The sequence below is a fragment of the Geotrypetes seraphini genome, chromosome 5 (assembly GCF_902459505.1).
Source record: "Geotrypetes seraphini chromosome 5, aGeoSer1.1, whole genome shotgun sequence".
In the NCBI taxonomy this organism is placed as follows: domain Eukaryota; kingdom Metazoa; phylum Chordata; class Amphibia; order Gymnophiona; family Dermophiidae; genus Geotrypetes; species Geotrypetes seraphini.
Window position 1 is genome coordinate 264706975 of NC_047088.1, and position 26800 is coordinate 264733774.

The following is a 26800-nucleotide window of genomic DNA, read 5'->3' on the forward strand; positions in this document are numbered from 1 at the left end:
GCAGCAGCAGCGTTTACAATTCGCTGCTGTTGCCGGCTTCAGGCCTTGTTCTCTGCCGGGTCCTGCCTACTTCCAGTTTTCATGAAGACAGGACCCGACAGAGAGGAAGGCCTGAAGCGGGCAACATCAGTGAATTGTGAATGCTGCTGCTGCCCGATGAAGTTCAGGACATCAGGACATCGGGGAAGGAGCAGGGAGAAATCGGCTGCTGGCTTGGGGGTGAGGGTAGGGAAAGAATCGTGGAAGTGGAGAAATCGGCACGATGGCTTTGTGCAGGCTAGGGGGAGAGAGAAAGAAAGGAAAAAATAAAGAGGGGGGGCCAGGGGGAGAGAGAAAGAAAGGCAGAAAGAAAGAGGGGGACCAAGGGGAGAGAAAGAAAGGCAGAAATAAAGAGGGGGACCAAGGGGAGAGAAAGAAAGGCAGAAATAAAGAGGGGGTCAAGGGGGAGAGAAAGAAAGGCAGAAAGAAAGAGGAGGGCCAGGGGGAGAGAGAAAGAAAGGCAGAAAGAAAGAGGGGGACCAAGGGGAGAGAAAGAAAGGCAGAAATAAAGAGGGGGGTCAAGGGGGAGAGAAAGAAAGGCAGAAAGAAAGAGGGGGGCCAGGAGGAGAGAGAAAGGCAGAAATAAAGAGGGGAGCCAGGGGGAGAGAGAAAGAAGAAGGATCAGAAGAAGGACCAGAGACTCATGAAATCACCAGACAAAAAAGTAGGAAAAATGATTTTATTTTCAACTTAGTGATCAAAATGTGTCCGTTTTGAAAATTTATATCTGCTGTCTATATTTTGCACTATGGCCCCCTTTTACTAAACCGCAATAGAGTTTTTTAGCGCAGGGAGCCTATGAGCGTCGAGAGCAGCGTGGGGCATTCAGCGCAGCTCCCTACGCTAAAAACCGCTATCGCAGTTTAGTAAAAAGGGAGGGGGAATATTTGTCTATTTTTGTATAGTTGTTACTGAGGTGACATTGCATAAAGTCATCTGCCTTGACCTCTTTGAAAACCCGCGGAATATAAATGATAATTAACATTTTCTCTGCGTACAGCGTGCTTTGTGTTTTTAAAATTTTATTGTTGGTAGATCATTTTGACTTGGCCACAAAGGTAAGGGGGAGGGAGGGAGGGGAACTGCTGAAAGACATCTAATAATCCTTGCAGGCTTGACTGCAGGGAATTATTTTTGTAAAATCATGTTTTGTTATGTGACTGGCATTATCTAGACTTTAATTTCTATGAATGAATAGAATGAAAATGATATAAAATTACTTGCTTGTTTTTATGTGCGTGCGCTGAAGGAAAGTGGAGAGAGAGTGGGCTGAGGATGCTGAAGGGAAATGGGGAAGAGAGTGGGGAGAAGACGCTGATTTATAAATTGACAATTGTACAGAATATTGTTTCTTTTTATACTTTAATATAAACAATTCAAGGCTTGTGTGGATGGAATCAGGTGGTTTGCGGGGATGGGGACCGAGCTTACGGGGATTAGTCCAATAAAATTGTATTTTTTTATATCTCATTATTTGTTTTATTTTTATTTGTTAATTTATAAAGTGGTGATTGTTATGTATCAGTTTTTTCAAATTTACATCTACTGTCTTTATATTTTGCACTGTTTTAGAGGACATGTGTTACTGTTTTTTGTGGTGTTGCATTGTATCCAGGGTCTGGTTTCTTGGCGGATCAGTTTAACTTTTGTCTACATATTTCTATTTTTAGTTTGTGATTATTCCATTTTGGGCGAGGGTGTATCTCTGTTCTGTGTGTATGAAAAAGACATAGTTTTCAGTTGGCATTGACTACAGGACCAATTGACTGTGCGGGATCTGGCTTGTTTAGTTTTACAATGTATGTGTTGGTGTTCTAGTGCTCACTGCAGTGTTTAAGATGCAGCCTTTTCCTAGGTACACTCTTGTGGTGCGATATGTAGATTGGTACTAAAAATCATATTTTTCATATAGATGGGGGGGGGGTGTCAAAAAATGATGGGCCCTGGGTGCCACATACCCTAAGTACGCCACTGCCTGCAACTACTCCATATGTACTTCTAATGTCATGACAATTTAGACATAATTTATGTTTTGTTATGTTTGGAATAATGGTTACATATATGAGGTTCAATAAAAGAAAATTTTCACTGCCTGTTTCTATTCTGACCATTTATTCCATTTCATGGTTATTGCAAAAAAAAAAAAAAAAAAATTTTTACATGGGGGGGGGGGGGGTGTCAAAAAATGATGGGCCCCGGGTGCCACATACCCTAGGTACGCCACTGCTTACAGGCTGTTTATTTTTGATGCTAATGTAGTTTTGATGAGTAACCTTATATGGTATTACTTATATAGTAATATGCTTTTATGTAAAAAGATTATTGGAATGGAAAAGGAAGAGGAAGAAAGAAAAAAACAGGAAAGGAGGAAAAAAAAATGATTTTTGTTATGAATCACTTTATTCTTAATATTGATTGGGGCTCTACATAAAAGTTTGGTTTGGTTTTTATTAAAGAAAATTCTTTTAAGGGGGTTGGTTTAGATATTAGGGATTTGAGGAAAGGATTTAATTGTTAAAATATTTTTTGTGTAACTTATGATTATAGATTTTTTTTTTGTTTTTTGAATGTTCTATGGGGGAATTCTCTTTACCTGATTATCTATGTGTGTTTTCAAGCTTACACATTTATTAAAGGGTGGGGGGGAATAGGGTGGAGGGCTGGGAAGGGGAGGGGGAGTGGGATGATTAATGTTTCTTTAAGACATAAATGGATCTTAAAATAATATCATTAAATGTTAATGGTCTAAATCATATGATAAAAAGGAAAAAGGCATTATTATTTTTAAAAAGACAAAATGCGGATTTATGTTTTATACAAGAGACCCACCTCTCAAATATTGAATCTAGTAAATTACAAGAAGGTTGGGTCAAACATTGTTTTTTCTCACCAGCTATAAAGAAAAAAGCAGGTGTTGCTATTCTGGTAAATAAAAAATGTACTGCTACATTTAAATTAAAAGCAACAGACATTAATGGAAGATGGATAATTGTGGAAATGAATATGGGAAATACTACCATGACGTTGTTTAATATATACGCCCCTAATTCGAACCAAAATGAATTTTTCAAAACTCTTCAACAATTGATTTTACCAGTGGCTACTTCAAATCTAATAGTAGCGGGGGATTTCAATGCTGTTATGGATCCTATATTGGATAAAAACCCAAGTAGATATATGAAATCAATGGGCCTAGATAATTTAATACAAACTTGTGATTTGATGGATATTTGGCGTATACTTCATTTTGATGGACGGGAATTTTCATTCTGTTCTCATGTTCACAATTCTTTTTCAAGAATAGATTATATTTTTATATCAAAACATCTAGCACATCAAGTGACAAAAGCTGCCATTGATCCAATCATTTTATCTGATCATGGTGGGGTCTGGATTGAAATTAAGATCACAGATCAAAATACAAATAGACCAATATGGAAGTTTGATAATACATTGCTTGCTGATCCAATATTCTGTGAAAATTTTCAAATAAAAATGAAAGAATTTTTTCAAATAAATGACAAAGATGAGATTTCTAGAGAAATATTATGGGATGCATTTAAAGCATCAATAAGAGGACAAATTATTTCTTATTCGGCTTATCTTAATAAACAAAATAGAAAACAATATACTAACTTAGAAAAAGAAATAAAAAATTTAGAATTAAAACTTATAGAAAAATGGGATTATTCTATACAACAAGAACTGTTAAAACTTAAAGGTAAATACAATGAAATATCATCAAAAATGATGAGAAAAGATTTATTCTCTCAGCAGGCACTGTATTATGGAAACTCAAATAAGTCGGGAAGAATACTGGCAAATTACCTAAAAGTGAAAAAAAAGAAAACAAAAATAATTGCTATAAAAGATGAAAAAGGTGATACACTAACAAAAATTGAACCAATCTTAAAACAATTCCTAAAATTCTATAAATCTCTTTATTCTTCCGAGACTTATTTAAATAAAGAAAAAGAAGGTTTAGAATTCTTGAAACTATTAAAGGGTCCAAAAATTCCTGAACATATAAAGCGAAGTTTGGAAGAGCAAATATCACTAAAAGAATTAGGAACAGCTTTGAAATCCCTTAGAGTTGGATCCGCTCCAGGTGGTGATGGTTATACAGTGGAATTTTATAAAACATTTCAAAATTTTTTATTACCCTATCTATTAAATCTTTTTCAATATCAACTAAATCAAGGTTGTACAAAAGGCACTATGGCAGAATCATTAACAATAGTTTTACCAAAGCCAAATAAAGATCCCACTTTGGTATCAAATTACAGACCAATTTCTTTAATAAATGTAGATGGAAAATTATTAGCAAAAATACTTGCGTTAAGATTGGCTAAAGCTCTTCCCCATATTATAAGTATGTCTCAAACAGGATTTGTTGCTCAAAGACATTCATCTCATAACACTAGATTAGCTTTCCATATGTTATACTTAACAAAGAAAATGAACGAGCCTACTTTTGCTGTTTCTTTAGATGCAGAAAAGGCTTTTGATAGAATAGAATGGACATTCATGTATCAGACATTGGATTGGTTTGGAATAGGTCCTGGATTCACACAAATGATACAAACACTATATAGCTCCCCTTCAGCTAGATTATACATTAATAATACGTTTTCAGAAAAATTTAATCTACAAAGAGGAGTTAGACAAGGATGTCCTTTATCTCCTTTACTGTTTGATATAGTTTTAGAACCCTTAATATTAGCAATCCAACAAGTAAAGGAGATACAAGGTATACCTCATTCAGATAAAGAATATAAAATATCAGCTTACGCTGATGATTTATTATTATATTTGAGGAACCCAGAATCTACCATTCCACATTTACTAGAACTGATTGAAAAATTTGGAAAATTTTCAGGATATAAGATAAACTGGAACAAATCAGAAATTCTTCCATTAAATATACATTGTACAAAAGGTTTATTTAAATCATTCTCTTTTGTTTGGAAAGAAGATGCTATTAAATATCTTGGAATTTGGATTACAAAAAATTTAGATGACACAATGAAAATTAATGAAAAAAAATTTATTACAAAAAGTGACAGAGATGTGTGAGCAATGGAACCCTTTACACTTATCTTGGTGGGGAAGAATACAAACTGTTAAAATGATGATATTACCTGTAGTCTGTTACCAAATGGGAATGATACCAGTTTTCTTCCAAAATTCTTTTTATAAAAAATTAAATAAAATATTGACAAAATTTATTTGGCTTGGGAAAAATCCCAGAGTTGCTTTAGTGTCATTACAAAGACCAATTGCGGAGGGAGGGGTAAATTTTCCCAACTTCTATAGGTATCATCAAGCCTATATTTTACGTCAAGGTATGTATTGGATCCTCCCAGAGCCCACTGATAATATTCCAGACTGGTTCTGGCTAGAATGGAGACTCATGTTTCCTTTACGTCTTAGTCATGTAGTTAGTATCACGATGCCAAGGCTATACAAAGAACATAAAATATTCATGGATACATGGAAAACTTTAAGATACATAAGTAATCTAACTCCTATTCCAATTAGTAAATCAACAACTCAAACGATTTGGTTAAACCCCAAGATCAAAATAGGCGGTTTCAAAATAATCTGGAAAAACTGGATGACAGCAGGTATTCGTATTTTAGACGATATAATAAAAAATGGTAAAATGCTGGAATTTTCACAATTGCAACATAAATTTGATCTTAATAAAACACAATATTTTAAATGGTTGCAATTGAAGCAATCCATTCAAGAAGGGTTCCCTGAATGGAAAAATCTTACTAATTATCACACCTTGGAATTCTTGTGTTTCCAGATAAACTCAATAGGACATGAAGCTGCACAGTGGTATAAATTAATATCCGGATATATAAATAAAAAACCAAAAAATGGACTTAGAGACATTTGGAGCATTGAGATAAAACATCATATTAATGCATCTCAATGGCCACGACTTTGGTCTTGGAGGTTAAAATGTACGGTGTCAGCATCTATGAGACAAACTTGTTTTTTTCTTTTACATAGAGCTTTATGGACCCCTACACGTTTACATAGAATTGATAGCACTAAATCTAATAGATGCTGGCACTGTCATGTGGAAATTGGGACATTAGACCATCTTTTATTCTTTTGTCCATTCATCTTAACATTCTGGAAATCAATTTGACCTCAAATTAATAGGATGTTAGAAAACCCGGTAGCCTTGACATATGATAATATATTATTTGGAACAACAATGAGAAAAAAAAGTCAAATATCATCAAGTAATAACAAACTTTTATTTATTTTAACTGGAATAGCAATACAACAAATCACATTCAATTGGAAAAGACATGACAGGTTAAATTACACTTTCTGGTGGAATTCTGTTTGTCATATATATAAAATGGAACTTACCATAGCAACACAAAAAGGATATATAAATAAATTTCAAAAGATATGGAAACCATTAACAGATTTTTGTAATGAATGATTAACTTTTCCCAAGATAGAAATTTGATTAGAGGGGAATGGGGTGGGATTTTATTTTTGGTTTTTACACAATATATCAATGTTTGAATGAATTTACAATAAAGTTGTTTTTAAATATTATTGATTGAATGGGAGGGAGGGAGGGGGGATTACTACATTCAAAAGAAATTATATAAATTTAGATATACTGCATAATATTATAAATTTTGTATAAAATTAATTTTCTAAAAAATGTTAAATTTGATGATAATAAGTGAGTTTATCAAGTGTATATATTTAAGTTTCTAATAAGTTTATTTGAAACACTTGTTGTAACAAAAGAAAATGAATAAAGATTATATAAAAAAAAAAAAAAGACATGAAGTTGGGAAAAATGCAGAAATTGAAATGTTTATTGAAAATGGGATAAATGTAAAATTTGAATTTTTCTTTTATAATCTTATTTTTTTTTTGGGGGGGGTAAGGGATGGGGGGACTGGATGCAGGAAATATATTTACTTAATGTGCTGAGATCTGATCATCTTTATTATTATAGAAGTATTTGCCAAAATTTAATTATAAAATAGATGGATATAAAAATGTATTCTATTAATGTCAATGGTTTAAATCATCCTATTAAGAAAGAAAGTACTAACGTTCCTTAAAAAGCAAAATGCGGACATATATTTTATTCAAGAGTCGCACCTTTCTGAGCATGAATCTAAAAAGTTATCTGGGGGTTGGATTTCTAAATGCTTCTTTGCACCTGCAATGGGGAAAAAAGCTGGGGTTGCTGTCCTGATAAATAGGAAATGCACTGCTGATTTCAAATTAATAAACCATGATCCTTTAGGAAGATGGGTGCATATCAAAATGGTTCTGGGAAATACAACCCTGGATTTATTCAATTTATATGCTCCTAATTCGAATCAAATGGAGTTTTTCAAACAAGTTCAACAATTACTGCTACCACTGGCTACTTCTAATTTAATCGTAGCAGGGGATTTCAATGCTGTAATGGATCCAATTTTGGATAAGAGACCAAGTAGAATTATGAAATCGTTAGGTTTAGATAATTTGGTTCAATCTTGTAATTTAGTTGATATATGGCGTATTCTTCATTTTAATGATCAGGAATTCTCTTTTTGTTCTCAGGTCCACAAATCTTTCTCACGAATTGATTATATATTCGTGTCTAATAATATAGCGCAGCGAGTGATGAATGCAGTTATTGATCCCATTGTAATTTCAGATCATGCTGGTGTGTGGATTGACTTTAAGAATAATGATATAGTACATTTCGATCCAATTTGGAGATTTGATAATGCTTTACTTGCGGATTAGAACTTTCTGGAAGATTTTAAATTAAAGATGAATGAATTTTTTCAAATAAATAATTCGGACAATATTAATGCTGAGATTTTGTGGGACGCATTTAAAGCAACAATAAGAGGAAATATTATTTCATATTCAGCATTTATCAAAAAACAACTTAAAAAACAATATGTTGATTTGGAAAAACAAATTAAAGTATTAGAGAATAAATTAATTGAGAAATGGGAACATAATACATAACAGCGGAAGCTGGAGCGGCCCGCTTCCCCAATGCATACCTTTCCAACATTAAATACCAATCCAACCCCCTCACCAATAAGACACATAGACCTGAGTGGATAAACCTGGCCGCAGCCCTGTTTATTGTAAAACATATTTAAATACAATTTACATATAGTAAACAACATATATAAACATCCTTAACTAACATTTTATCTAATTAAACCGCCACAATGGAACCCACCATTGTGACCCCTGATCCCGAGCTACCGACATAGATGAAAATGGCCCCCGACCCTGTCGTCTAAGCAAGGGTCCGAGGGGTGGCATGTGCCCACATGCCCCATTGTCCAGGGTCATCCGACCCACCAGCACGGCTCCCAGCCGGCCTACCACTCATCCCATGATGAGACCAGCCGCCAGTAGCTCGGGATACCGCCACAGGCCTGAAACTCGTTACAGGCCCCCCCAACAATGAACAGAGCTGCGGTTAGAGGTCCAGCACTCGTTCACAACAAGAAGCAAAATCGTCTAACAATAGATCCCACCCAATGTCTGAAAGATGCACTCTATCCCTGTAAAACAACCCAGAACAAGAGACATCAACCCAAGAGTGCCTAATCTGCAATTCCCCTCTAGATTCCACCCACCGACCGATCTGACGATTAACCTTGATGAGCCCTCTGGTCCACCTACGCGACACCAACCGCTTAGGGCGCGGTATAATGTCGGACCAAACAATCCGAGCAGCAGGAAACCAACCCCGAATCACCCCGAGATCATCAATTACAGTGTCAATTAAACATTTCCCACTAAACGAGTCAACATCGTTGCCCCCAAGATGAAGCAGCAACAGATCCGGACGCCGAGCACGATGTCGAAGGTCATCTAGAAGAGGCAGCAGCTGATGCCAACGCATGCCTCGCTGACCCCACCACGAGACGTAGACTCCGCGCCGACGAAGGTCCAAGTGCTGACCACACAGTCTGATCACCGCACGCTCCCCCGCCCAATGGACGAAGGAGTGCCCAATGATCCAAACCGACAGTACCCGCTGAACAGCATCTGCAAGGCAAAACTCAGCAGTCACGCACAGCACATGTCCCCGTAAACCCAGGGGTTAGTAACAGAAAGCCATGCAGTGAACCAGTGCAACCCACCCCAATGCAAGCACCCCCCAGGCACCACTAGCTGTATCACCTATCAACTCAGTCCCCCCAGCTGGGAACCTGTCAGTCCAGAACCCGACGGACGAATGTAACCATGATAGGCCGCGGACGACCAACGGCCAAGCTGTTGAATAGCCGCAGCAGGCACACCCGCTTCAAAAGCACTAGTAGCCGCACCAATGCGGAAGGAGTGAGTGCCATAGCGCACCGGCTCCTCACCACACCGACTCAGAGCCCGCCGTAAGACCGCCAAAAATTGATAACGCGTGAGCCGAGCCCCATCCACATGGATCAACAAGGCCAGATCTAAATGAGGACGAACCGCCATATAGGCAGCCAGGGATAGGACGGGGCACTAAGCACAACCCACCACACGGTGTAGAACCATCATGCGTCTCCTGCCCAGCTGGTCCGACTTAGAACGGGCGATGAAGAGCGCACCAAACTCTGATCAACCCGAACTTGGCTAAACAGGAGACCCCTCGAACCCGAGCCGTCCGCCGGGTGAACTAGCAACTCCCCCACCCGCAAGGCTCCGAAAAAGGCCAAGGAAAAGGCAGCACGGAACAAATAGGCTTCAAAGGCTGAACTCGCCACTACCGGCAATACCTCAATAAGACGGGATAGCAAGGCATGCGTGACCGGCAGCCGGGAGTCGGGCAGCCGCGGAGCCACCCTGCCCCAGGCCGCCAGCATCCGGCGGGGCAAAAAACCTGACGCAGGGCATGACCAACCAAAGGCCCTACAAAAGAAAGCAAAGCCCGCTAAGTGGCCAGCCGCCGCACTACGGGAATAGCCCTCAAGATGAGAACCGGCCAAGAAGTCAGCCAGCAAAACCTCAGATACGGGGCCTGGGACCCAACCCCGAGCACGCAGGAATCCGAACACGGTCGAGAAACCCCGATTGTACCGGGTCCAAGTGGAAGGAGCTACCGACTGCTGCAACATTCGCCAGATCCGCTCACCACCAGGTTCCACAAACGCTCCGGCATCGGCGACCCATCCGCCTTCGCTGCAGGAGCCAGCTCTCGAAACTGCAAGAATTGAAAACGAGAGAGAGCATCAGCAAGCCTGTTCTGAACACCTGGTACATGACGAGCCCTAATGTATAAGTTAAGGCGTAAACAACGCAGAACAAGTTCTCGCATCACAGCATTCACCTGCAAACATTTAGCAGCCTGCCGATTCACAACTTCAACCACACCTATGTTGTCACACCAGAAAACGACTCGCCTATTCCGCAACTTCTCCGGCCATAAGTCGCACGCCACTAACAAGGGGAAAAGCTCCAGCAAGGTCACATTGCGGGTAACACCAGCCCGTTGCCAACTCTCCGGCCACGCCGCAGCGCACCAGTCTCCTTGACAATAAAGACCGAAACCCACACCACCGGCCGCATCAGATTGCAGGTCTAGATCTAAGCTGGAAACGTCCGGGAACTGGATCGGGAGAGACCCATTAAAATGAGTGAGGAACAACGACCACATCTGCAAATCCGCCCGGATCCCGGCTGTAATACGAACGAAGTGACGACGATCACGAACACCCGACGTCGACGCCACCAAACGACAGGAAAAGGCCCGTCCCATAGGCAGGACCCGACAAGCAAAATTAAGGGACCCCAACAAAGATTGAACAACCCGCAGAATAGGCTTTCGAGTACCCCGTACCAAGGTGATCAAAGACAGCAACTGACGTACCTTGCACTGAGGAAGCCGAGTCACCATGGACAGCGAGTCGATCTCAATGCCCAAAAAGGTGAGAGAGGAAGTAGGCCCCTCAGATTTATCAGCAGCTAATGGCACCCCAAATTCCGCCGCTAGGCGCTCAAACGTAGACTTTAGCAGTTCACAATCATCCAAACCCGCCCCCCCCCACGAAAAGAAAATCATCTAAATAGTGAACTACCGACACCTTCCCCGCTCGCCGCACAGTAACCCAATGGAGGAACGAACTAAATAACTCGAAAAAGGCACATGATATCGAGCAACCCATCGGCAGACACTTATCAAAATAAAATGCACCTTCAAACTGAAACCCCAGTAAAGGATAGGAGGATGGATGTACCGGTAGCAACCGGAAGGCCGATTCAATGTCAACTTTGGCTAACAAGGCTCCACGGCCTGCAATGCGCACCAACTGTAACGCACTATCAAAAGAAGCATATCGAACCGAACAGAGGTTGCGAGGAATGCCATCGTTCACAGAGTGCCCCACAGGCCTGGATAAATTATGGATCAAACGATATTTACCAGGCTCCTTTTTAGGAATGATCGCTAAAGGAGACAACACCATCACCGGGAACAGGCGCTCCCGAAAGGGACCTGCAACCCGCCCCATGTCGAGTTCCTCACGCAACTTCCGCCGCACTACCTCCCGCAACTGAGATACAGAAGACGCGTTAGAAGCTTGTACATTAGACTGAGGCATCGAACAAGGAATCACAAAACCCTCGCGAAATCCCCGAGCTAGAACCCCCGCCGCCCGAACATCCCTGTATTGGTCCAACCAAGGCTGCATGACACCCACCCGGACCGGAGTGGGCAACCCATGATCCCCCAAGTCACTTGGCTGGGGCGGGAGGCGTCCCAACTCCTCTCTTGGGGCATTTGAGCGCCGAGTGCGCTTGCCCGCACAAGGAACAGGCATGACGGAAGCGGCATTCAGGAAAGGAACAGGAAGATTTATTAAACAGCCAACAGACGCCTGGGCCACCCCCCGCCCCAGGGCCTCCCGGGGTACGAAAGGAACGAACTCCCCCAGGGAATTGAGACCCCGGCTTACCGGAAGCACTAGGACCAGACCCACCGGGTTTCGCCATATGCGTCAACCACAAATTAATGTCTTGCGTGCCCCAAGACATGTGCCTGTTCTCTTCCATCTTATCCCGAAACGCTTCATCATAATTAAGCCATGCCCACCCACCGAACTGCTGACACGCATCCAGAATGGAGTCCGCATAGGCCAGCAAAAGACCATAGTCCTGTGGACGCTCTCGCCCCCAGACACTGGCTAACCTCAAGAACGCACGCGTCCAGTTCAAGACATTGCGGGACACCAACCCCACTTTCGGCTTCCCTGCCGCCTTCTTGGTTTTCTTCTTACGTCCGCGCACCCGACCCTCTAAAAGCTGAAAAACATCAATACAAGCACGCTTCTTAATCTTACGACGCAGTGACCGCGGAACCTTTTCCCACAATTCTGAGAGCGCCACGAGGGCAGGTGCCCCCCGATCATCACCTTCCTGCACATGCCCATCACCCGCTACCCGCCGCGGTGACTCCGACGAAGAAGACGACGTCGAAGAAGAAGAAGAGGTTAAAGAAGATGAAGAGGACGAAGAAGAAGCCCTAGTCCGACGGCCCTTCTTACCCTTCCCCTTCCCCTTTCCCCTCCCCCTCCTCCCTTTGCCCCCAGTCCCAGCCACAAGGGCCATGTTACCCGTTGTCCTGTCGCTGTCCGTCCTGCGTCCGGCAACTTCCGCTCCAGGAGTGGCGCCTTCCGAAGCAACCACCATCGCCGAACCTCCACGATCTGCTCGCGCTGGCTCCTCGACTCTCGGCTGATGAGTAGCAGCCAGTCCTCTGCTCGATACATCCGCAGCAGACGGCCCGGAACTGCTCTCCCGTCCAGCGATGACATCCTGGGGGAAAAAATCCAAAGAGGGGCCAGCAACCTGCACAGTATGAGGGTAAGTTAGCCCCGGAGTCCATGCCCCCGGCTGCCGATCACCCATCCCCTCGAACCCCCGCGGACCACCACCTACCGCAGCCCCCGCGCCCCAAGGCGGTGGCAGAACTGCTCCAGGAAACGGAGGCGGAACCACTGCCCATGGACCAGATCCCCAAGGAGCCCCCCAAGGCCATGACAACCAAGGCGGCCACCAACCAGGGGACCTGACCGGGAACCCCTGACCCGTCCCCGATGTAGACGGGAGGACAGGAGAATCAACTGCCCCCCCCCGCCACAGACTCTCCCCCCCTTGTGGAAGAAGACGCCTCCCCCAACTGGCCTAAACCCGGTCCATCTCCGGCCATCCCGACGGCACCCAGCGCAGCCACAGGCAAGCTGGACGCTGAAGGAACCCCAGCAGCAGGAGGGCCCATAACCCCCCCGAGGGCCCCAGCAGGAGTTACCTGTAACCCGGCCCCACACCGAGACGCCCCACGGCTCCTTCCCCTGACAACCGGCCTCCTGCTACCGCCCCTGCGGGTCGACCCTGCACCACTATGCAGAGCCGGCACCTCCCCTGCAACCTCCAGCGCTATCGCAATTCGGGCTGCCGAACGCGAGCGCCGTGGAGGCAAAGATCTACCCCTCCCCGCCGCATTACTCACCGGCTCCGGGTCCGCCTCATCCAGGGAATCACCGGCCAAAAGGGACAGCTCGACGGGATCAGAGGAGTCATCGACGCTCAGAGTTGCCATCGCCACGAATACCAGCCAAACTGCACCGTCGGGAAAATGAAACCGGACACGTGGTAGGCCTCAGACCGCCCGACCCCGCCGATACCGCTGAAAGCTGCCTCGGAGGACCGGAAACCGTTACGGTCCTCCGAGCATCCAGCTTATATACCCCCCCACCCACCCAAACCTGCGGCCCCAATTTGACCTATAGGAGGTCCGTCCCACGGTGGGAAAGACCTCCTCCCTTCTTTAAAAATTTTGCCTGCCTACCCACCTCCTCCTATCTATCTTCCCGACGGACGGCAACGCGGGCCACCCAGCTCCGCGTTAGAGCCGCCCGTCGAGACAGGCTCTCGGGCTTTTTATTACAAAATTTATTAAAAGTAAAAGCGAAATATAATGAGATTTCTTCTCAATTTGTGAGGAAAGATATCTTCTATAAGCAAGTTCAGTATTATGGTAATTCAAACAAAGCTGGAAGATTATTAGCTAATTTTCTCAAAGCAAAAAAAAGGAAATCTAAGATTATTGCAATTAAAGACACACAAGGCAACACACACACTAACACCAAAGATATTTTAATACAATTTCTTGATTTTTATAAAGATTTATATTCTTCTGAATCTTATGAAAATAAAGAACAAGAGGGATTTTAGCGGTATATAAGAAATAAATTACATTACATTACATTACATTGAAGTCTCTTAGAGTTGGATCCGCTCCGGGTGGTGATGGTTATACTGTTGAATTCTATAAAACATTTCAAAATATCATCTTACCATATTTATTAAATTTGTATCAATACCAAATAAATAATGGGAATATATCAGGTACTATGGCTGATTCGATAATTATTGTCTTACCAAAACCAAACAGGGATCCTACCTTGGTTTCAAACTACAAGCCTATCTCTTTATTAAATGTAGATGGTAAGTTGATTGCTAAAGTATTAGCAATAAGATTGGCAAAAGCTCTTCCTTTTATTATTGATGTACACCAAACAGGATTTATTGCTAAAAGACACTCATCAAACAATACTAGATTAGCATTCCACTCTTTAAATTTAGTGAAAAATTTGAATGATCCAGCTTTTATGCTATCTTTAGATGCAGAAAAAGCATTTGATAGAGTGGAATGGAGTTATATGTATCAAGCTCTGGAATGGTTTGGAATAGGCCCCGGATTTATTAAAATGGTTCAGACTTTGTATAGCTCTCCTGGTGCAAGATTATATATTAATAACAATTTAGCAGATAGATTTAACTTGATTAGGGGAGTTAGACAAGGATGTCCTTTGTCCCCCTTACTTTTTGATATTGTTTTAGAACCCTTATTAATTGCAATTAATCAAACTAAGGAGATAAAGGGAATCCCATTTTCTTACTGGGAATTTAAACTTTCTGCATATGCAGATGATATATTATTATATTTAAGAGAACCGGGGAATACTGTTCCAAGTTTACTTAATCTTCTAGAGAAATTTGGGAAATTTTCTGGATATAAAATTAATTGGAGTAAATCGGAAATTCTTCCAATTAATGTTCACTGTACCAAAGGATTATTTGATTCATATTCATTTATTTGGAAAGAAGAAGGATTAAAATATTTAGGTATTATTATCAAAAATACAATTGAAGATACAGTAAAATAAAAAGAAAAACTTTTATTAAAAAAAATAACAGAAATGTGTGAGCAATAGAATCCTTTACATCTTTCTTGGTGGGGAAGAGTCCAAACAATTAAAATGATGATGTTGCCTGTGGTTTGTTATCAAATGAGTATGATACCAATATTTTTTCAGGGATCATTCTATAAAAAGTTAAATAATATTCTTAAAAAGTTTGTTTGGTTTGGGAAAAGACCCAGAATTGCTTTAGTATCTTTACAAAGACCAATTGTGGAGGGAGGGATAAATTTTCCAAATTTTTATAGGTACCATCAAGCCTATATTCTAAGACAGGGTATGTATTGGATCCTCCCAGATCTCATGGAGAATGTACCAGATTGGCTATATCTAGAATGGCGGCTCCTGTTCCCACTACATTTAGAACATCTAATTAGTATAAACATGCCAAGACGATATAAGGATAACAGAATTCTATTGGATATTTGGAAGACATTAAGATATATTAGTAATCTATCACCAGAACCAATTGCTAAATCATTAAATCAATCAATTTGGGTAAACTCCAGGATCAAGATTGGCGGATATAAAATCGTCTGGAAACAATGGATAATTGCAGGTATAAGAACATTGAATGATGTTATTTCAGAAGGAACAATGCTTAGTTTTTCACAATTGCAACATAAATTTGGATTAAATAAAACACAATATTTTAAATGGTTGCAATTGAAGCAAGCTATTCAGGCAGGGTTCCCTGAATGGAAAGCTCTTAATACTCAATATAGTCTGCAGGTTCTATGTTTCCAGGCAGATTTCTTGGGTCACCAAGCCGCAAAATGGTATAAATTGTTAAATGGATTTTTAAATTAAAAAAAGAAAACTGGACTTAGGGATATTTGGAGTATTGAGATTGGTCAGACAATTTCTGAATCTCAATGGCCACGATTTTGGTCCTGGAGATTAAGATCTACAAAGTCAGCATCTATGAGTCAAACTTGGATGTTTTTGTTACATAGAGTTTTATGGACCCCTACGCGCTTACAAAAGATAGATAGTACTAGATCTAATAGATGCTGGCATTGCAGAATAGAAGTTGGGACATTAGACCACTTAATTTTTTTTTGTCCCTGTGTAAATGCATTTTGGAAACTAATTTGGCCCCAAATTAATGAATTACTAGAAAATCATGTAGGACTCTCATATGATACTATACTATTTGGTACAGCAATGAGAACTCAGAGTCCGATTTCAGCAAACAATAACAAACTATTATTAATATTGACAGGGGTCGCCATGCAACAAATAACTCAAAATTGGAAGGATTATACCAAATTAAACTATACATTTTGGTGGAATTCAGTATGTCATATATACAAAATGGAAAAAACAATAGCTTTACAACAGGGAAATATTCATAATTTTAAGAAAATTTGGGAACCATTGACTCGTTATTCCAATGATCAGATTTCATAGCACATTAGTAATGATTATATTAGAATGGGGAGGGGAAGGGAATGTATATTATATGGATTTAAGAAATGAAAAAAGGGGAGGGTTATATTTTATGTGATAAGATGAATTATTTGTAATCACAATTTTTCATGTATTAATTGAAGCTTTATGTACAATTAAATTATTATAAGAATGAAAAATTTATAAATAAAATATAAAAAAAAAAAAAAACTTTTAACAAAACATCCAGTACATCAAGCTCCGTCACTGGAACTATTCAAATCCTCTTCGAGAATGCATTTAACTCATAAACCTCTCACCCTAAGCATCCCGAGAAACTCCCTAAGCCCAATCTTGTCCTATTGTCTGTTAATTTAGATTGTAAGCTCTACTGAGCAGGGAGAGTCTTTTAAACATATTGTTGCACAGCGCTGCATATGCCTATAGAAATTAGTAGTAATGGTAGTAGATCTATTTTAAAAATGAATAGAAAGATAGAAACATGTTGGCAGATAAAGGCCAAATGGCCCATCCAGTCTGCCCATCCGCAGTAACCATTATCTCTTCCTCTCTCTAAGAGATCCCACGTGACTATCACAAGCTTTCTTGAAATCAGACAGTCTCTGTCTCCACCACCTTTACCGGGAGACTGTTCCATGCATCTACCACCCTTTTTGTAAAAAAGTGTCTCCTTATATCACTCCTGAGCCTATCACCTCTTAACTTCATCCTATTCCCTCTCATTCCAGAGCTTCCTTTCAAACGAAAGAGACTCCCTAGAAAATTGAGGTGCCATCTCACTAGTAAGGCCAGCTCAAAACACTGTGAGGGCAATTGGTGCCTTCATCAAAATTGGCAGTTACTTGCAAAAGCAACTAGGCACCGTTCTATAAACAGGGGTGGGCTATGGCAGTGTTTCTCAACTTTTTCAACCCCCTAAGCCTAAGAAATGCCAACCAAGTACCCCCGCCCCGAACTCCAGCCAGGACCTGCCCAAACTCCGCCCCTGACTCCACCCCCATAATAATAATCCATTTTCATATACACACAATATAATCTTAATATATAATGGGAACCACAAAATTAAAAAAAATACAAAGCTCAAAGTACGCAGAGAAAATGTTAATTATCATTTATATTTGAGGTTTTTTCAAAGATGTCAAAGCAGATGACTTTAAAATATGCAATGTCACCTCAGTAATATAGTGCAAAATATAGATTGTAGATATAAATTCTCAAAACTGACACATTTCGATCACTAAACTGAAAATAAAATCATTTTTCCTACCTTTGTTGTCTGGTGATTTCATGAGTCTCTGGTTGCACTTCCTTCTGACTGTGCATCCAATATTTCTTTCTTTCTTTCTGCATTCAGGCCCAACAATTGTCCCTTTCTATTCCCTCCCTCCTTCTATGTTCTGAGTTCCTATGTTCCTCCCCCTCCCCCTTTCTTCCCATCCTTCAAGCTCAGACTGCACACTGGAAACCCAAACATTTTCTGTGCGTGTTGTTACTTCTCGTGAAAGAGCATGGAAGGGAACATCACCTAAACGCCCGTGGAAGTGAGGGCGTCATTCTCTCACACTCGGGCACAGAGGACCGGACCACCAACCCCTCCCCTGCTTGTTTTTTACTGTAGCGGTGAACGCATCTGGCGATGGGGAGAAAAGTCTTGCACTGCACTATGGATTAGTTATTGCATACTGAGCTCACTGCCTTCCAGCCTTTGTCCCACCCCCTCCCTCCCCTGAAGCCACGACGAAGCCTGCCTACCCCCTAAGCCGACCCGCTGCCACCCACCCGCTCCATTTAATTACCTCCTGCTACTGCAATTGGCTGGCCTGGACCTTCTCTCTGACGTCAGAATTGACGTTGGGGGGAAGGCTTGTGGGCCGGGGTTGTGCAATCGCTGCACATCCCTTGCCCTTCCCTTCCTGGAGTTGCGGCAGAAGCGGGGGGTAATTAAATGGAGCAACAGCGGCAGGCAGAAGTCAGCCCACATACCCCCAACAGGTGGTCAGTGTACCCCCTAGGGTACGCGTACCGCAGGTTGAGAAACCCTGGGCTATGGATTCTGCGCATACCTTATAACTGTTTCTCAACTCGGTCCTGGAGTACCTCCTTGCCAGTCAGGTTTTCAGGATAATGGATTAAAATATTTAGGAATATGGATTAAAAATACAGTAGATAAGACTGTAAAAGAAAATGAAAAAATTTTGTTAAAAAAGGTTACAGAATTATGTGAGCATTGGAATCCATTACACTTATCTTAGTGGGGGAGAGTCCAAACGGTTAAAATGATGATTTTGCCTGTAGTTTGTTATCAAATGGGTATGATACCAGTATTTTTTCAAGGGTCTTTCTATAAAAAATTGAATTTGATTATTATAAAATTTATTTGGCTTGGTAAAACTCCTAGAATTGCTATAGCATCTTTGCAAAGGCCAATTAAGGAGGGCGGGGTAAATTTTCCAAATTTACCATCAGGCCTATATTTTACGTCAAGGTATGTACTGGGTCCTCCCGGATCTCATTGAATATACTCCTGATTGGTTATATTTGGAATGGCGACTCATGTTTCCTTTACATCTTTCTCATGTTCTCAGTATCAAGATACCCAGATTATACAAAGAAAATAGAATTTTAATGGAAAACATTAAGATTTGTTAGTAATTTAACAGCAATTTCTATTACTAACTCAACTAATCAATCCATATGGCTAAACTCCAAAATTCAAATTGGCGGTTTCAAGGTCGTCTGGAAACATTGGATAATTGCAGGAATTAGAACTTTAAATGATGCAATTTCTAATGGTAAACTGCTGGATTTTACACAATTGCAACATAAATTTGGGCTTCACAAATCACAATATTTTCGTTGGTTGCAATTGAAGCAGGCCATTCAGGCAGGGTTCCCTGAATGGAAAAATTTGAATACTCAATCTAGTATAGAATTTTTATGTTTTCAGGCGGACTTTCTGGGACATCAGGCCGCACAGTGGTATAAAACTATTAGTGATTTGGTTAAAAAAAGCCTAAAAATACTCTTAGGGATATTTGGAGCATTGAGATTAAACATAATATTTCAGGATCTCAATGGCCACAAATTTGGTCTTGGAGAATGAGATGTACAATGTCAGCGTCTATGAAACAAACTTGGTTTTTCTTGTTACATAGAGCTTTTTGGACCCCAGTTAGATTGCAAAAGTTAAATAGTTCTTTGTCTAATAGATGCTGGCATTGTAATCTGGATGTAGGGACTTTGGATCATAGAAACATAGAAAAAAGCAGCAGAAAAGGGCTTTAGCCCACCAAGTCTGCCCATTCCAAGTATCCCCTCCCCTGAATTTACTCCCTTAAAGATCCCATGTGAGTATCCCATTTTCTCTTAAAATCCGTCACGCTGCTGGCCTTTATCACCTGGAGTGGGAGTCTGTTCCAATGATCCACTACTCTTTCGGTGAAGAAGTACTTCCTGGAGTCGCCATGAAACTTCCCTCCCCTGATTTTCAGCGGATGCCCTCTGGTGGTCGAGGGTCCCATGAGCCAGAAGATATCATCTTCTGACTCGATGCGTCCCGTGATGTACTTATATGTTTCAATCATATCTCCCCATTCTCTTCTTTCCTCAAGTGAGTACAGCCGCAATTTTTTAAATCTTTCTTCATACGTGAGATCCTTGAGCCCCAAGACCATCCTGGTGGCCGTTCGCTGAACCGACTCAATCCTCAGCACGTCCTTTCGGTAGTGTGGTCTCCAAAACTGAACACAGTACTCCAAGTGAGGCCTCACCATGGCTCTGTACAACGGCATCATAACTTCAGGTCTCCTGCTGACGAAATCTCTGCGGATACACCCCATCATTTGTCTTGCCCTGGAGGAAGCCTTCTCCACTTGATTGGCAACCTTCATGTCCTCACTAATGATCACCCCTAGGTCGCATTCCGCCGTGGTCCTAACCAAGGTCTCACCATTTAGTACATAAGTTCTAGCGGGTTTCTCTTACCCAGGTGCATTATCTTGCATTTTTTAGCATTGAAGCCTAGCTGCCAAGTAGTTGACCATTGTTCCAGCAACAGTAGGTCGTGTGTCATATTATCAGGTAATAAGCTTTTGCCTACTATGTTGCAAAGTTTGGCGTCGTCGGCGAACAGTGATACCCTTCCTCTAAGTCCTTGCGTCATATCTCTTATGAATAAGTTAAATAGAATTGGGCCCAGGACCGAGCCCTGCGGCACTCCACTGATCACGTCCGATGCTTCGGATGGGGTACCGTTCACCACCACCTTCTGAAGTCTACTGCTCAGCCAATCCCCAACCCATGTAGTTAGAGTGTCTCCTAATCCTATCGATTTCAGCTTGTTCAGTAATCTTCGATGAGGGACGCTATCAAATGCTTTACTGAAGTCCAAATATACCACGTCCAGTGACTCTCCGGCGTCCAGTTGTCTAGTAACCCAGTCAAAAAAGCTAATCAGATCAGATTAGGACACCCTGGGTGAACCCGTGTTGGTGTGGATCACACAGTTTTTCTTCGTCTAGGATTGTGTCAAGATTCTGTTTGATCAGTGTTTCCATGAGTTTACACACTATAGACGTGAGACTCACTGGTCTGTAGTTTGCTGTCTCTGTCCTGCAGCCCTTTTTGTGGAGTGGGATTACGTTGGCGGTTTTCCAGTCCAAGGGGACCCTTCCTGTGCTTAGGGAAAGATTGAAAAGAACAGATAATGGTTCTGCCAGGACTTCCCTTAACTCCCTGAGCATTCTGGGGTGTAGGTTATCCGGTCCCATGGCTTTGTTTACTTTGAGTCTTAATAGTTCGTCATAGACAATACTGGGCGTAAATTCGAAATCTTGAAACGGGTCTTTCTGGTTATCTCCCGTCTGCAGCTGTGGACCAGCTCCCGGCGCTTCGCGGGTGAACACTGAACAGAAGTATTTGTTTAGTAGTTCTGCCTTCTCAGAATCTGATTCCGCAAAGTTACCGTCCGATTGCTTCAGGCGTACTATCCCATCTTTGTTTCTTTTCCTGTCACTAATATAGCTGAAGAAAGATTTATCCCCTTTCTTAATTTTCCGTGCTAGCTCTTCCTCCATTCGGAGTTTGGCTTCTCTGACTGCTGTTTTGACAGCTTTAGATCTGTCTAGATAGTCCTCTTTCGCCCCCTCTCTGCCTAAATGTTTGTAGGTGATAAATGTGTCTTTTTTCTGTTTAACTAGGTCTGAAATTTCTTTACTGAACCATTGGGGTCTTTTGTTTCTCCTGCATTTACTTACTGTCTTTATGTATCAGTCTGTTGCTTCGTGTAGGATGGACTTCAGAGACGACCACATATCCTCCACATTGTCAGATATTGTTTGTTTATGTAGCTCCTGATGGACAAAATCTCCCATGCGGTTGAAGTCTGTGCCTCTAAAATTGAGAACCCTTGTTGCTGTGTTTGTCTTAGGGAAACCTTTCTTGAGGTTGAGCCATACCATATTATGGTCGCTGGAGGCCAGTGTGTCTCCTACTGAGACTTCCGTGACGCTATCTCCATTAGTGAGAACTAGGTCTAGTAACGCCTGGTCCCTGGTGGGCTCCAATATCAATTGCTTGAGACGTGCACCCTTTATGGAGGTTAATATTCTTTTGCTGCTACCCGTAGTCGCAGAGTGTGTGTTCCAATCTGCATCTGGCAGATCATCTTTTGTTCTATTGTCCCCATATCTTAGCCTTTTGGAACTCAATCTGGGATCAAGTAAATTGTTTATTGGAAAACCATGTAGCGTTATCTTATGATACTGTGCTTTTTGGTATGTCTATGAGAAAAAAGAGTCAGATATCAATATGTAATAACAAACTTTTATTGATTTTGACTGGAGTTGCCATCCAACATATTACTAATAACTGGAAAGATCATAGTAGGCTCAATTTTAAGTTTTGGTGGAATTCAGTATGTCACATATATAGAATGGAAAGATCAATAGCGGTACAGAATGGAAATTATAAAAAATTTATTAAAATTTGGGAGCCATTAACATCCTTTTGTCATGATTGATGCCATTTTTCTAATAATTTTCTATTAATTATGTAAGATTTAGGGTTGGGTGGGGGGTGGGTTTCCATTATATGAAAATATAATAATTAGAGGGATTCGAGGGTGGGAGGGGGAGGGTTATATTTTTAATTATAAGATATAATGATAAGATGCACAAGTGCTTAGATTTATTTTATTTATTATAAATTTTTGTACACTTAATGAAAGTTTAAAAATGAATAATTAAAAAAAAAGAAAAAGAAAAGGATAACCACAATGAATATGCATGAAATAAATTTGCATATAATGGAGGCAGTGTATTCAAATCAAGTTTATGCATATTCATTGTGGATATCCTGAAATCCTGACTGGCAAGGGGGTACTCCAGGACCGAGTTGAGAAACACTGCCTTATAGAATATGCACTTTGCATGGTGCATTTCGATGGACCCATTTACACCTCCTATTGACCTGGTATAAAATGAAGTGTGCCAATTCAGGTTTACACTAGAATTCTCTAACATCATCTTGGTACACAGATGTCGTTATAGAATTGACAAAGCTATAGAATGGTCAGTGTAACCAGTAGAAGGCAATGAGCGATTCCGACATTAAGGTCCTCATTGACAGATCACAATGGTGGAAGATATGAAGGGATACAAGAGACCTGAACTGGATTAGCCCTCCTTGGAAAAGAATTCTGGACATTTCTAGCTAATGAGAGTAATAAACAAGTCCATTGTTGGGAAAAAGTCCTCAATCCCTAATCTTAGACCAATCTCTGCTTATAATTTACCATATAACCCGTATTTTGTAGAAATGAATATGTGCTGTGCTGGTTGTACATGCAGACTTTCCAGTGACTGAATTCAGCAGATTTACCCATGTCGTTCCTGACTAAGCTTTTACAGACTTTTTTTTCTAAAAGACCAAATAAGATCTCACAGAACAACTACTAACCCCATAACAAATTCAGAGCTCCTTTTGTCAAGCTGCATTAGGGTTTTTCATTGCCGGATGCTGCGGTAAAAACTCCAATGCTCATAGAATTCCAATGAGTGTCGGAGCTTTTATCACAGTGGCCGGTGCTTAAAAAACCTTAACACAGCTTGATATAAGGGGGCCTCAATAGCTGCTGCAAGAAGTTTGAAACTGGACATCCCCATATAGCTTAAAACTGAACAATAAGGATCTCTGTTGAAAAAATTACAAAGGAGAAGCTGAGCAAAAACAGAAAATAAAACATGTCTATCAAATTTAAATCTCACATTTGTACATGGCATTATTCTACCTCTTCAAGAAGCTTGAAGGCCCCATTGGCGTCCATCTGCAACTTGCCCTCCTGTAGCATGGTGCATAAGATGTCTGTTGGGTAAAGGCTCAAGCCCCTTACCATGTGGGTCCTGTACAGGGAGATGTGTTTTGGATGCACGATGGCTGGCTTGGCCTTGGTAGAGTAACAAGTACCAATCAAATCTAGGAAAAGGGAATCCTGGGAAGATACAGAACATTGCAGACTCTCCATTACTATCTAGTCGATCTCTGAATAGAAACTATAGAAAATCATAGAAAGTTTCAAGTTTATTTAAAATTTGATATACCGCTTAAAAAAATTGTCTAAGCGCTTCACAGAATTATAATTATTAAAATCAAGGGGAAAACATTGATTAATTAGACTAAATTGACAAACTGGAGACGAAAGGATTAAGGGTAAAATACAAATTATTAAAAGAAAGGAGACCATAAAAGGATCAGCACATGAGGTAGGGGAATGCTCTTCCTTTGACTTGCCATTAATTATTATTGATCATAAGTGTCTTTAAAAAGGAAAGTTTTTAAGTTGGATTTAAATTTATCTAAAGGGATCTCTTCCCGAAGATGTGAAGGCAGGTAGTTCCAGGCTGTAGGTGCTGTGACTGAAAAGATTATTTTCCTGGTAGTGTCATAAAAAATGTGGCGCAGGGAGGGGGGTCACTAAAAGATTCCGATTGCTGATCGAAGGGTTCTGGTTGTCAATAAATCTGGGTGTATGTGTACGTTTAGTTTTGAAAGTAAGTAGTAAAATTTTATATGTGATTCGGTGTGGAATTGGTAACCAGTGGGGTAGCATGATCAAATGATTTTGCATTGCATTGACCAAAGCTATGACTGGAAGGCACAGAAAGGTTTGTGTCAACTTAAGAAACTCTTGAAGCGACATCTTTTTTTGCCAGGTGAAATATGCCTCTCAATGATGTGGGCTTTGTTGAACTAATTGGTAATCAGCTCATCTTCCCTTTTGAAAGAATAATGTGATGAAGTTCTCTTTGATGTAAGTTACACTGATAGTCTTGCAATATGTATGTATGAGCGTTTTCAACTTTTCTAATGATTTAAATTATGTATGTGATGTTGTGATCTGCTTTATATAAAGGCAGAATAGTTAAGTAATCCCAGAGAGATGTATGCTTAACCATAACAACATAAGAATTGCCGCTGCTGGGTCAGACCAGTGGTCCATCGCACCCAGCAGTTCGCTCATGCAGCAGCTCCCAGGTAAAAGACCAGTGCTCTAACCGAGACCAGGCTTACCTGCGTTCGTTCTGGTTCAGCAGAAACTTGTCCAACCTTGTCTTGAATCCCTGGAGGGTGTTTTCCCCTATAACAGACTCCGGAAGAGAATTCCAGTTCTCTATCACTCTCTGGGTGAAGAAGAACTTCCTTACGTTTGTACGGAATCTATCCCCTTTCAACTTTAGAGAGTGCCCTCTCGTTCTGTCTACCTTGGAGAGGGTGAACAACCTGTCTTTATCTACTAAGTCTATTCTCTTCATTATCTTGAATGTTTCGATCATGTTCCCTCTCAGTCTCCAGAAATTTGCTGATATCGCAGTCTCTCTCTTTCTCTCGAGATAAGTGCCAGATCGCAGGTGTCGGTTCGTCGTGTCTGCGTCTTCTCCGGGTGGAGGTGGCGGCAACTTACTTGGGTTTATCCTTAAGACGGCAAGAGCTGCCGCGGCCAACAAGCTTTGCGCTGCCGTGCGCATGCGCACTCCTACCTGCGGGTTCCTACAGCTCATAGAAAATGGGAGCACGCAGGTGAGAGTGTGCATGCGTGCTTAGGGCTTTATTATATTAGACTTACAAACTGACTCACAGAACTGTGTGATTTACAATACTAAAAACATAAAAAACAATAAAAGAAAGGAACTCCAATCCAATCAGGGAGTTGCACGAGTTCTAAGAATTATCCAGTTATCAAGAAGCAGAAAATGCCTGTTCAAACTGAACCTTCTGCATATAAGTGTAAAGGTAAGTAATTCCAATTGAATGGTGCTGCAAAAAATGAATGTACAATTCTGTGTTGATTCTAAATGCACCAAACATGGGTTAGTAAGACCATCCTATAGTCATTTAACGATCTAAGGAGTCTTGTAGAAGAATATGGTAATCGATAAGCAATAGGGAGCCAGTGATATTGTTTCAGTTATGGTGTTACGTGATCTCTGGATCGCGAGTGGGTTAGTAAGCGGATAGTCTGTAGCCTTTTCATAATAGAATTATTTACACCAAGTAATACAATATTACAATAGCCAATCAAAGTTATTTGGAATGATAGAAGTAATTCTGGGGAAAGAGCAAGCTCTACAGGCGGGATGGTCTGCACCTGAGCACGGCGGGAACAAGAATACTAGCAGCCAACGTAAAGAAGGAGATCGAGAGGGCTTTAAACTACAGAGAGGGGGAAAGCCGACAGCTGACCTGATGACGCTTCGGACAGCAGTATCCAGAAAAGATGCTGAACGGGCTGACTGCAGGGAGGAGGACGGGGGTCCGATGGAACTCGCGATCAGACAGCGAGGGAAACACCAGGTAACAGCAACTTGCTGGGAGAAGCCTAAGGGGAAGGGGAAAACAGGGGATTCAGGAGGACAAGATGGCACCAGGGTGCAAACAGAAGGCAATAAGGTGGAGCCACAGGGCAAAGGGGAGCCACAAGGCAAGGGGGAACAAACCAAGGCCCAGGGGACGATAGCACGGGAGGGGGCTGGTACTCTCCGGGGAAAAGCGGGGAGGTGGGGTGGAGGGGACATGGGGAGGAAGAGAGT

General features: G+C 41.4%; 1 protein-coding gene across 3 annotated transcripts in view; it reads right to left on the minus strand.

The window, feature by feature from the left end:
* Positions 1-26800, minus strand: part of CFAP65 (cilia and flagella associated protein 65) — a 351728-nt gene that overhangs the window by 231140 nt on the left and 93788 nt on the right. For all 3 annotated transcript variants that reach the window (XM_033945108.1, XM_033945107.1, XM_033945109.1), the window contains one exon: positions 24004-24204. In XM_033945108.1, coding sequence (XP_033800999.1) covers positions 24004-24204 — 201 coding nt within the window. The remainder of the gene's footprint in view (positions 1-24003; positions 24205-26800) is intronic.